We start from the raw sequence: 13,216 nt of genomic DNA, 5'->3' as shown, positions 1-13,216 counted from the left end.
AACCCCAGCAAACACCCAATTACAGAGGTTTTTCTCCCGGTTTCCGACGCCAGGGGCGGAAGGGGTCAACGCCCTATGGTCACCATGGCCCCAGGGGTTACTGTATGCCTTTCCCCCCACGTGTCTTATTCAAAAGATATTAGACAAGACAATTCGGGAGGGGGTGGAAATGATCTTGGTGGCTCCCTATTGGCCGAGACGGCCTTGGTTTGCAGACCTAGTAGCCCTGTCGGTGTCTCCCCCGTGGAGGATTCCAGATTCCGAGGTAGTGTTGGTTCAGGGGTCAGTTTGCCATCCGGACCCTCAGTGGTTCAAACTGACCGCCTGGCACTTGAAAGGGCGGGTCTGAGACAGCAAGCCTTGCCAGACGAGGTTATATCCACCATTCAGGCAGCACGTCGCCCTTCAACGGTAAGACTCTACCAGGCCACTTGGGCGGCCTTCTGTAAGTTTTGTTTGGATCACCACCTTAATCCGGGGGAGGCTTCGGTTGTGTCAATCTTACGATTCCTACAGTCAGGGATAGAGAAAGGGTTAGCCCCGAATACCTTGAAAAGGCATTTAGCTGCTCTGGCAACCATCATCCGGGTACCCCACGCTCGCTCCCTAGCACAAGATCCTTGGATTAGGGATTTTATTAAGGGCGCGATTAACACCCATGCGCCTCCAGTACACAGATTCCCGACGTGGGACCTTTCCCTGGTACTCAAGGCGTTGACAGCCCCTCCTTTCGAGCCGATGAGGACAATTCCAGTACGATTGCTCTCCTTAAAGACTGCCTTTTTAGTGGCAATTACGTCGGCACGCAGAGTGTCGGAGCTGTCGGCCCTGTCTACGCGTGCAGATTTATGTATATTCCACCCTGATCGGGTAGTTTTGAGGTTAGACCCTACATTTATCCCCAAGGTTAACTCTGGGTTTCATAGGGCTCAAGAGTTAGTGTTGCCAGACTTTTGCACACATGGACAGCACCCTCTCGAGCTGAGATGGCACAAGGTAGATGTTCGGAGGGCCTTGAAAATCTACATCAGACGGACTGGACATTTCAGGAAATCTGAGCGGCTGTTTGTGTCCTTTGGTCAGCGATCAATGGGTCTGGCAGTGTCAGCTAAATCCATCAGTCGCTGGCTGAAAGACTGTATTGAGGAGGCTTACAAAGCCCGGTCTCAAGTACCACCAACCGGGGTAACAGCGCATTCCACTAGAAGTGCAGCCACTTCAGTGGCTTGGAGGACTCAGGCGTCCATAGAGGACATTTGCAGGGCGGCTACATGGGCGTCTCCTACCACCTTTATACGCCATTACAAACTGGACTCAGTGGCTTCGGCGGAAGCTTCGTTTGGGAGACGGGTTTTGCAGCAAGTGTGTTCAACTCCTGCGACCGTAGCTCAGCCTTTTCCCTCCCATGGGCAGTAATCTTTGGCATATCCCATGTTGGACTCTCCTTCCAGATGCAGTGGAGAAGAACCGTTGTACATACCTGAACGGTCTTCTCGATGCACTGGAAGGAGAGTCCAAACCCACCCGGCATGGTTGTTTCGCCAGGTCGCCAGAGTTTGGGAGACAAGTTAAACAGTTATGAGGTTATATGGTTATTGTTCAATAAACAGGTTTTCCTTAAACTGGTTTCGTTTTTAAAACTGAGGTATTGGGGGCTGCTAAGGGGCGGTGACTACCTCATATTTAAATATTTAAATTAACTCAGTCTCTACCAATAAGATTGGTGAATTACCCATGTTGGACTCTCCTTCCAGTGCATCGAGAAGACCGTTCAGGTATGTACAACGGTTCTTTTGGCTCCCTCTTATGGCAATTTGCAACACTACCTCTTAAAGATATAGTACTTCAATGCATATAAACATTCATTGTTAGTTGTTTATATATTGCAAAGCCAACTGTTTTATACATAGTGCTAGCATACAATTTAAGATTTTGTATAGTTTTCATATGTTACTTAGTAAAGCTGTTTTTCATGTTTGTGTTTGCTGTTCATTTGATAAACTCTTGAGATTAATAGCTGGCAAATATATCTAGATTACAAAACAAAAGCCAAATTCCCAAACTCTCATAACTTTGAGTAGTTGTGTAGTTCAGTTTGTCCTGAACTGAATATGTCTCATATTGTTGTCATTATATATCAAACGTATCCTCTTATACTCATATTAATATGTAGTTTGTTGCATAAAGTAATCTGTTGCATATATTTAATTTTTTTTGCCATGCTTATTCTTTTCTCCTATAGTAAAAACATATTTTAATAAATTATAGAGGGAAAAGAGTTGAATACATCTAGACTCTTAATTATCCACACAGCCAAATTTGATGCTAATTTATTCCGATTTAATGCACTGCAATACTTAATTACTTTGATAGCCTTAATTTCTGCCAATAGTGGATATTATTCCATTTCTAGAGTAATTTAATCCGTGTTCTCCCAGTCATGAAATCTTATAAAGTGGTATGTAGGTGGCCAAGAATTCTGGAACTAAATCACTGCATGTATCAGAAAAACAATGATTACAAGGTTTTACACAGTTTTTGAATTGATTAAGGACTAAACTGGCTTTAAAAACAAATGCTATCCTTCTATAGAACTATGGAATGCACGTACAGTATAGATAGTTGAAGTTCTTGATAAATGCTTTCTCTTTTCCTTTGTCCCCATAGCAAATATCAGGAGTCCCTGTGGATTTTATTCCGCTAGTCATTGATGACTATAGAGGGGATGGTGCTCATCTCTGTTTCAAGGCCATTCAAGGCCTTTGCTGTCGGAAGATATTTCTGTGGTCATGTGGCCAGCATGATGAGGGGCGGCATACAAATCTAATAAATAATAATAATAATAATAATAATAATAATAATAATAATAATAATAATATCATGGAGTGTTGTTTCCTTCCCACCAAAGTATTACCTATTTATCTGCTTGCATTTGTGTGCTTTCGAACTGCTATGTTGATAGGAGCTAGGGCGAGGATGGGAGTTTATTCCATCATGTGGAACTGAAGTCAGCCAACAAGCCCAGCATCTTAAACATTGAGCCATAGAGGAACTACTATATTTGAATAGAAATTGGTCATGTTTTTTCTTGCCGAAAATAGTTTGATGGGATGGGGGTGGAATCAATGTTTCCTGAAAAACATTACAGCAAACAAGCTACTACTATCAACTTCTTTATTTCTTCCGATTTCTGTTTGTTGTATTCAAAATGTGTCAAATAGTCAATTCTGTTCTTAGAGAGATCTAGAATAAACTAAGTTATATTCTGTTATTATGTACTATTAAGTCCTTCCTCAATAATTAAACTTTCAAGTTTTATTGTCATTATTTGATGCATCTGAAATTCCATGAGAACTTTAGATGATTCAATTTCTTAAATTCTAAAAGGAATAAAATAAAATCATTTTGAAAATTTTTAATTCTGTATGAGCTGACAGAGATTGGTTCAAGATTTTACATTTCTTTTCACCTGTACCCATGCCTCAAAAATAACATTGAATCAGAGAGAGACATTTCTGCTTTTTGGAAAACAAAAAGAAAAAGAGATTTATCATTTTTTTTTCAAAATTAAACACTGTATTTTCAGATGATTGGTTTGGATCACATAAATTAGAAGTGACTTGTTGTAGCTAAGTGAATGTAATAGGAGAAGGCATATTGCAGACTTTATATGTGATCTTTTTTTCCACCCCCTGGACACCCCACTTCAAAACTAATAAGACTTCACATGTGCTTGAAGTCTCGAATGTCTATTGCCTAAGATGGCTGGTTGGCAATTAGTAAGTAACTTATATCTCTCTGTTTTCCAGCATACCTGACATAGAAATTCTTCCGTGAGACATGCTGAACCTGGGTTCAAGTAGAGGTCTTAGGGCCTCCTTGTAATGGTTCCTTTCCCTTCTCTTCTCAAAGTATAAGTGAACATTATTAAGTTCCTCACTCATTTTCACGGTGGATTTTAATTTGGTTTGGAGAAGAATTTATTTATTTATTTATTTATTTATTTATTTATTTATTTATTTATTTATTTACTTACTTACTTACTTACTTACTTACTTACTTACTTACTTATTTACTTATTTACTTATTTACTTATTTACTTACTTATTTACTTACTTATTTATTTACTTAAATACACAATGAAGGTTATAGAGGATATACTCGAGTAAAATATATTAGAGAAAGAATAGAAGTGAAAATATAGGAATAGAATATATCAATAAAAGAATAGAAGAATATTATGAGAGTAGTATAAGAAGAATAGAGTAGAAGAATAGTAGATACAATATATGAAATATAGGGGAGACAATAGGACAGGGACAGGAGGCACGCTAGTGCACTTATGCATGCCCCTTACTGACCTCTTAGGAATCTGGAGAGGTAACTGTGGAAAGTCTAAGGGTAAAATGTTGGGAGTTAGGGGAAGATACTACAGAGTCTGGTAATGAGTTCCACGCTTTGACAACTCGATTACTAAAGTCGTATTTTTTACAGTCCAATTTGGAGCTGAAGTAGTCGTTGACAGGCAGGATGTTGCAGCATATGATCTTGTGGGGAATACTTAGATCATGTTTAAGGCTTCACAGTTGTAAGCTTTCTAGACCCAGGATAGTAAGTCTAGTTTCATAGGGTATTCTGTTTCGGACGGAGGAGTGAAGGGCTCTTCTGGTGAAGTATCTTTGGACATTTTCAAGGGTGTTAATGTCCGAGATGCGGTATGGGTTCCAAACAGATGAGCTGTATTCTAGGATGGGTCTGGCTAAAGTTTTGTAAACTCTTGTAAGTAGTGTGAGATTGCCAGAGCAGAAGCTACGTAGGATTAGGTTAACAACTCTTGAAGCCTTCTAGCCAATGTTATTGCAGTAGGCTTTGGCGCTTAGGTCTTTTGTTATTAGTACTCCGAGGTCCTTAACAGAGTGGGGGTTATCTGTGATAATTTGTTTATTCAGTTTGTATTTGTAGTTCTGATTCTTTTTGCTGCTGTGTAGGACATAGCATTTGCTGGTTGATATTTGGAGTTGCCATGTGTTAGACCAGTCAGAAACAGAGTCTAGGTCTTTTTGGAGAGTAGTTGTGTGATAGGTGGTGTTGAAAAGTTTAACATCATCTGCGAAGAGAACACAGTTGCTTGTGATGAGATCGTAAAGGTCATTGATGTAGAGAATGAAGAGCATTGGTCCCAGTACACTACTTTGGGTGACACCGCTTTTAACAGGGATAGGGGTAGATATGGTGTTTCCTATTTTAACCACTTGTTGTCTGTTTGATAGGAATGCTGTAATCCAGCAGTGGAAGGATCCTGAGATGCCATAGGATTTGAATTTTGGGAGTAGGTTGTCGTGGACCACTGAATCAAAGGCTTTGCAGAGGTCAATATAGATTGCATCTATAGATTTTCCTGGATCCAGATGAGTTGTCCATATGTTTTTGCACTGGAGGAGCTGTAGAATAGATTTTTTTTATTGGCCAAGTGTGATTGGACACACAAGGAATTTGTCTTGGTGCATATGCTCTCAGCGTACATAAAAGAAAAAGATACATTTGTCAAGAATCATGTGGTAGGTTGCAGGATAGTTTTTTTCTAAATCCAAATTGTTTGTTAGAGAGCAGATTATTAGTTTCAAGGTGGAGAGTAATTGATTTGTTTATAATTGATTCCATGACTTTGCATGGGATGCAGCATATTTTTAAATTGCTGTTCTCCCCAGTTGTGCTCCTATCCCTCATTCACTTACTTATAGAAGAAATTATAAGAATAATTTTGAAATGTGATGATACTTCTGTATCTCTTGTTACAGGAAAATTGTTCCATATGGATTGGCTAATTACAGGGGAAGTTTCCGGGTCAAAAGGTCCACAGAGCAGCTCCACAAGAGCTTGCATTCATCAGAAAGATCTCCATCACGCTGCTCTTGCACAGATCGACGTGACAAATTGTGCATGCAGTTTTGCACCTGGAGTGTCCAATGGTAAGATGCCTTGACATTTCAAAGAAATAACACATGGCTTAGGAGAATGAAAAGAGATTTCCACTTCTCGCCTTTTAATATTAGAAACCTGATTTATTCAAGGAAAGTAATTAAGAAAAAATGTGTGTTTTCAAATACTACATTAGAGATTGAGGCTTTTTATTTAATCATTTTTTAAAATATTGAGAGAGATATCACAGTGACATACACAACTAAATAATTTAAATTCTACATCAATTCTTCGTGAGCTGCACTGACTTCCTATTAGTCTCTGGTCACAATTCAAGGTGTTGGTTATTACCTTTAAAACTGTACATGACTCAGGGCCAGAGTATCTTCAAGACTGCCTTCTACCACATACATCCCAGTGACTGGTAAGATGCCACAGGGTTGGGCTTCTTCAGGTCCTGTCAGCTAAACAGAGTTGGCTGGCGGGTCCGCGGTGACGAGCCTTCTCTGTGATTGCCCCGACTCTCTGAAATTAGTTCCTCCTGAGATCTGCACTATCCCCATCTTATTGGACTTCCAGAAAGCCATAAAGACTGGCTTTTCCAACAGGCCTGGGGTCATTGACCTCGGGAGGATGACTAGTGAGATCGGCCCATGAATGTATGGATGGCTGCAATTATTTAAAATTGAAGTGTTTTTATACTGATTCATGTTTGTTTTTGTCGTGATCTGCCCTGAGTCTCTAGGGAGTTGGGCAGCATATTTATTATTTAAATAATAAATAAATAAAATAAGTCATTAAAATTCATTTTTATTTATGAAATAGATTTATGTAGCCCCCCAACTCACACTGACTCCATGGTGGCAAAAATGACACCCAAATAGATGTAAGAGCATCTGTTAAAAACTAAAAAAATATAACCTTTCCCTTTAAAGCAGAGGTCTTTTATTCCTACATATCCAGTTATATCAGAAATAATTTTCTGATGCAGAAATTATTCAGTTATTCAGTTGCAATGTTTATCTGAATACAGTACCTTCCCATCTATTTAGGATGAGAAAGCAATAGTTGTGCTGGAGGAACACAGATGATAGGCACAATTTATGTGATTATGAAAATTCCCATACATGCTACAGCTGCGTGGTACAGCATCATGGAAAGTGCTCCCACATGGAACTTCCTAAGCCCACATAAGAAGGGCTTAGGTGGATTTTAAATGCTGTGACACATTTGTGGACAATTGTCTATTGATGTATGTGGTTTCTCTGGAAGCTGAAGTTGGAAGACTCAGTTTAAATAATGACATTGATTTAATTTGAAAATAGAACAAAACATGTATATTCCTATATAAAAGTCCACAAATTTTTCAAATTGATTGGAAGAGATAGATCAATTATCTGAAAGGCTGCTTCAAGCAAATCAAAGTTTTGAGTCGAAGTTTCACCCATCCTTAATGCTTATTTAAATTTGTACACAAAATTGTTGGAAACTTGAGATTTTTCTTTCTATTACAAGATGCCCTGAGCAGTTTTTTATATTAAAAAGGCTGAATATCTAGGTTTCAGCTAAGACCAGGCAAGCCCAGCAGATTAACATAGCTAATTTATTGAATAAATTATGATTTATTGAAAATAAATTGAAATTTATTGATGTAGTACAATGTTGGCTTCTTTGATGCAATAATAATGGGTGATAAGCATTGTTCAATATGAAATACATTTGGTTCATGTTTCTGGCTCACTGTTTCCCTTTGTTCAACAGCAAATGATAGGTAGGGGGAAAAAAGAAAGAGAAGGAGAGAGTGAGAAAATGAGAAAATGGGCTGGTGGTAAGAGAGAGCTGGAGAGCAAGAAGAGAGAAAATGTTCTCTATCCTTTCGTTAGACAACACTTACTTAATCCAGCACCCTTGAAAAAAAAGAACACATAAAACAGTAGCTGGGTTTCAATCTTCTCTTCAGAATTGGCCAGATTTGATTCATTTTTTTTTTGCCTCCCTTGTTACATTTATCTCACCTTTCAGGACATTTTCTACATAAGCTACAGTACCTTCCAATAGTGGATAAAAGTACATATTATAAAAAACCTTCTCATCCCCAGCAATCATCTGAAACAAATAACTCAGCCAGCAGGAAAAGCTCACCTTCAAGAAGAAAAGCCTGTTCTTACCCAGTAACTTGAAAAAATTCCCCTGGTTCGAACTGAAGAGGTATGATCTATGTTAATTATGAGAATGTGTGGTAGTCTGAGAAATCAGGAGATGAAATTTTGAATCATGGTTTAATGGTGTATCTTTTTGTTGCTTTAAGGGTTACATTCAGAAAGATGTTTTGCTCCCTTTCTGAAGTACCCTTCTGAGAAATTTGTTCAGCTCTGCAATCTTACATCCAGCCAACATTGTGTACTAAAAGTGCAGTGTCTCCATTTTGAGGAATAAAATGTCTGCTATCTGTCATTATATTATATATTACATTATATCTAACAGATACAAACTTAAAGTAAACCGCTCTAAACTTGACTACAGGAAATACAGTGATCCCTCTATTATCGCGAGGGTTCCGTTCCAAGACCCCTCGCGATAATCGATTTTTTGCGATGTAGGGTTGCGGAAGTAAAAACACCATCTGCGCATGCGCGCCCTTTTTTTTCTATGGCCACGCATGCATAGATGGTGGAGTTTGCGTTCCCCGCCGCCCACGCAAAGGGGAAACCCCGATTTGGCTCCTCGCTGCTACTGCGCTACCGAGCAGATCAGCTACTGGGCGGCCGAAGGAACCTTCCCTGGGTCTTCCCCCTCTTGCTGGCGGGCGAGCGAGCGGCGGGCATCAGCGAGGAGCCGGGGTTTCCCCTTTGCGTGGGCGGCCGGGAAGACCCAGGTTGGGGGTTCGGGGGGGGGTGCTGGGAAGCCCCCCAGGCCGGCTGCGACCTTTTAAAACAGCCGCGCCGCTTCCCAGCTGAGTCCTGAAGCCAAACGCGGAAGTGGGTTTTTTTTAAATTAATTTTTTTAAAAAAAATCACGATATAGCGTTTCGCGAAGATTGAGATCGCGAAACTCGAGGGATCACTGTACAACTTTAGTAACTGAGTAGTTGAAGCATGGAACTCACTACCAGACTCTGTAGTATCATCACCTAACCCTCCAAAACTTTAGCCTTAGACTATCCACTGTTGACCTCTCCCGATTCCTAAGAGGTCAGTAAGGGGCGTGAATAGGTCAGTAAGGGGCATGAGTGCCTTCCGTCCCCTGTCCTAATGTTTCTTTTTTACTAGTATCATGTACAGTATATAAATATTATATCTTTGTATACCACCAATACGTACATGACAAAACAAATAAATAAAAATTAAAAAAATAAATTTTGTGCATAGGTATCTGGGAGTAAACTCAATTGTGGGATTTTTCTTCTGTACACTAAAATCTTTTGAGATACTGGAACCTTCCTTCTTGGAGAACTCTGAACTATCTTTCAAGATCTCAGAGAATTTTGAGATTTTTCTTTAGAAGAGGAAAGAGGATCTAGGAAGTAACAAGAGAACAAAAAGATTGCCTTCTATAGAAGGTTCTCTAATCTCATTTTGTTATGTTCTGCTTTACTTTGGACTAGGCTCCTCCTGCTTAAGTATCAATGTGTGAATGTGTTTTTTTAAAAAAAATATTTTACAGTATTGGTACATTTTTCCTTTAAAAATAAAAAAACTCCACGTCTATCTGAACAGTGTGTTGTCTGGGCATAATATGCAGTATATCTTTTTTCTATTCTTTTTGAATAAGAAATCTAATGTTTCCATGAATTGGATACCCTCCTTTTCTTTCAGTATTTCTTGGTTCAATATTCATCTCTTTTTTGACCTTTCCATATAACTTTTTTTGGATTGTGATCTGCCCAATTATTACTTTCCATGTTTATTTCTTGCACATTAGTTTTTAATTCTGCTGTCATCCAAACCATATCTTGTCAGGGTTGTGTTGAGAAGCTTACTGATCAGAAGTAGCCAAGATATCAGGAACTGAAGACGTTGAAGAAGGAAGACAATACAGCAGGAACGTTTGAGAAGAATTTTACTTCTTCTTTGTAGCAAAACTATATTCCCTATACAGTATTCTGTTTACAGAACACCAATACTATCTTACTATACAGCACACCACCACTAACCACAGACTACAAGCCAACAATGAACCATTCAGAACTAACCACTACAAATTACATCTATTCAAAGGTGCATTACAGATTATACAATTTTTAGCCAATCAGATTGTAGCACATTCATCGTGATTCAGCAGCTTTTCCAGTTTACAATAATTACAGCCTTTCTACTGTAATTCGAATGTTACCTCAGAACAATAGAAATCCTGACATATCTATTCTTGATCAAGATATAAGTCTATTGGAATAAAATGAATATTGGTTTTTTTCAGGATTTATTTCTTGCCAAGCATCCTAAATTGCTAGTTCTTCCGCCATTCTTAAAAATGCCTTGGAAGTGTTTTTGTTTATTTTTCTAGTTGTATAATCTTTTTCTGCATTGACTATAGCATTAAAATCTCCTAACATGCAAATATTTTCATAGTGTAGATCTGTTATTTTCTCATAAAGTATCTTATAAAAATCTTTTCGATTCACATTGGATGCATATATTGCTACCCTAAGTGTCAATCTATCATTCATCATTATTTCCACCATCGGTTTCCTCCCTTCCTCATCTGTGAATATTTGTTTGGCATTTATTGTTTCCTTCATATATAAAGCTATTTCCCTTTTCTTCTGTGATGATAACGCAGTAGATAGCTTCCCTACTTTGTATATTGTTTTTTAATATGCATCTCTTGCAAACAAATTATATCTACTTTTAATTTTTCTAATCTATGAAATATGCTTTTCCTTTTCATTGCCAAGTCCATTTATATTGATATTAATTTCATTTCTCCTTCCGTAATTATTTATAAACTGGAGGATCTGTTTATTATTTTTCAAGCCACCTTTTGCCTTGATAATTGTCATGTTTTTGTAATGTGGAATACACTCAACAAATATATGTCCAAATGAGGCTGTAGTTTTTCTTAACTATTGATAGACAAATGTGTTTTCTTCCCAAGGTAAGACATTGAGAACACTACCTAAGATATGGAAGAAAAGAACCTCCTCACAAAAAGTCAACATTGTACTCAGATGCATTTTCCAACAGTATATGTTTCCTTTTCTTGAATGGTGGTTTTTTCAAAGTGAGGACTTCTGTGCTTGAGAAACAGTGCACTGATCATCATCTCTAACATAGTTATAGTTCCATGGGGAAAGATGACGAATGATTCATGATGATTTGCCATGTTAAGATTCAGACAACAGCTCCTGCCACTATATCAGAAATGCTGATGTATATTGAGTAAAAATACCACTTTCACTTGCTTGTTGTATATGTGTGTACAAGTGCCTTATTTCCTGTAGGCTGATGCCATGAAAGAAATTGGTACAGTTTAGAAGAATACCTATATATGATGTCATCTCTTGTATGCTAAACCCCCCCCCCCAAAAAACCCTTTTCCTAATCTTAAACCTGTCCTTTTGTAATTTCAGTGCCATTTTAAAAAAGTGACAATATCTATGCAGATGAAATAAGAATGGCTATTAATATTATAATATATAGCAAGATAACAGAATTGCATATTTTTTAGATTATTGGATTCAAGAACTGATCCCTACAATAAAATTGAATTTTGTCATACAGGATAAATGGATAAGGATTCATAGGCGACATTTATCTATCCAAGCTTACAGCGCTCCAAAATCCTTAATCTAAACTCTGAAAGATTAAAAATACATTATACTAAATGACAATCAGGGATTTAATCCTTAATTTTCATTTCTAGAAGGATTGAGTAAACAGTTATTTGGAGTTCTGACATTACTCCTTGAAGTTATGGTATTTCCACACAGCTGAAGAAAGAGCACAGAATAGATCCTGTGACTGGAATTGATTACATGTTGATTTAAAGAAGATGTCAGGAGGATATTGATTTGGAATTTGTTATTCAAAGGGAAAAAGGAGTGCACTGGTAAAAATTGGAACCTTTTCGAAGGGCACTTGATTAAAACTGGGATTTCCCCACATATATAGTGCTATAGTTTATTAGAAGACAACTATTTCAACTTTGAACTGAATGCATAAACTCTTGGACCTACTGCAAACAAAAAAGCCAAGAAAACCAAACTTAACTCCCAAACTGGCTGCATAATATTTGCAAAATGATACTGGACTTTATGTTTTGTCTTGCAAAAGAAGAGATGTTGTATTAAATATATATAAATATATATATATATATATATTATAAATATGTATATGAGTATATTACATAAATAAATTATTCTAATTACAAAACTAAGATTATTTTTCTCATGTCATATTTAAATTAGTTTTCTAATTTTTGACATATTTTCATAGTTTCCAGTTGGAATTATGTATTGTTTATTGTACTGAAAAATATCTCCTTGAGTAAAGTGTTTCTTTAAATAAGGTGATTCTTGAATGCATATTACAAACTGCTGATCTTTTTTCAAACTTTTGTAACATACTTATGTGACATGGATATATGACAAAGCTGACTTTCCATCTAAAACAAAGTTATAATCCATCTGAGATTTCACTTAAATTCTTATTTTCATTCCCCTAATTTTGAGAAACTGTTTACATTTGTCCTGTGTATGTTCTTGTTGCAGTTGATCTCAAAACCCTGGAAACCTCACAGGAATTATGGACAGTTCCCGAATTGAAAGGGTAGAACATGATACCAGCCAGTGACTTAAGCCCCCTGCCTTCTCTGAAGATGGGGATCTGGAAGCTAAACCCTAGGATGACTGATTGAGGGAACTAGGTATGTCTAGTCTAATAAAGACTAGGGGTGATATCCAGTGTTGTAATACTCGAGGGGCTGTCACAGAAAAGAGTGGGGGGGAGGGAGTCAACCTATTCTCCAAAGTCCAGATGCAGGACAAGAAGTAATTGAGAAAGATAATTAAAAGAGAGGCCAAAACTAGAAATAAAGATAAATTTCTTGACATTGAGAATGATTAATCAGTGGAATGGCTTACCTTGGGAAATTGTGGGTGCTCCATCACTGGAGGCTTTCAAGAAGAAACTGGACAGCCATTTGTCTGGAATGGTATAGGGCAGTGATGGCGAACCTTTTTGGACTGTCCAAATCAGAACACACATGCATGTGTGTACACTGGAGCACTGGAAACCTGAAGACCAGATGGCTGGCCATGCATGCCTGTTTTTTGCCCGGGTTTTTTGGCTGGGGTTTT

The 13,216-nt window shown here is 37.8% G+C and overlaps 1 protein-coding gene across 3 annotated transcripts in view; it reads left to right on the top strand.

Moving 5' to 3' along the window:
* EDN3 (endothelin 3) overlaps window positions 1-12,770 on the top strand; it is a 41,642-nt gene extending 28,872 nt beyond the window's left edge. The window contains exons 3-5 of one of the 3 annotated variants that reach the window (XM_070748787.1): window positions 5,799-5,969; window positions 8,019-8,127; window positions 12,629-12,770. In XM_070748787.1, the coding sequence (XP_070604888.1) occupies window positions 5,799-5,969; window positions 8,019-8,094 (247 nt within the window). In that variant the 3' untranslated portion in view covers window positions 8,095-8,127; window positions 12,629-12,770. Of the gene's footprint in view, window positions 1-5,798; window positions 5,970-7,941; window positions 8,128-11,013; window positions 11,391-12,628 lie in introns of those variants that run through there. The other 2 variants (XM_070748786.1, XM_070748788.1) reach the window with 2 other exon arrangements.
* Window positions 12,771-13,216: the final 446 nt, after the last annotated feature.

The sequence above is a fragment of the Erythrolamprus reginae genome, chromosome 3 (genome assembly GCF_031021105.1).
Source record: "Erythrolamprus reginae isolate rEryReg1 chromosome 3, rEryReg1.hap1, whole genome shotgun sequence".
Classification (NCBI taxonomy): Eukaryota; Metazoa; Chordata; class Lepidosauria; order Squamata; family Dipsadidae; genus Erythrolamprus; species Erythrolamprus reginae.
The sequence above is the reverse complement of the archived record's forward strand: the minus strand, read 5'-3'. Positions and strand labels throughout refer to the sequence as shown.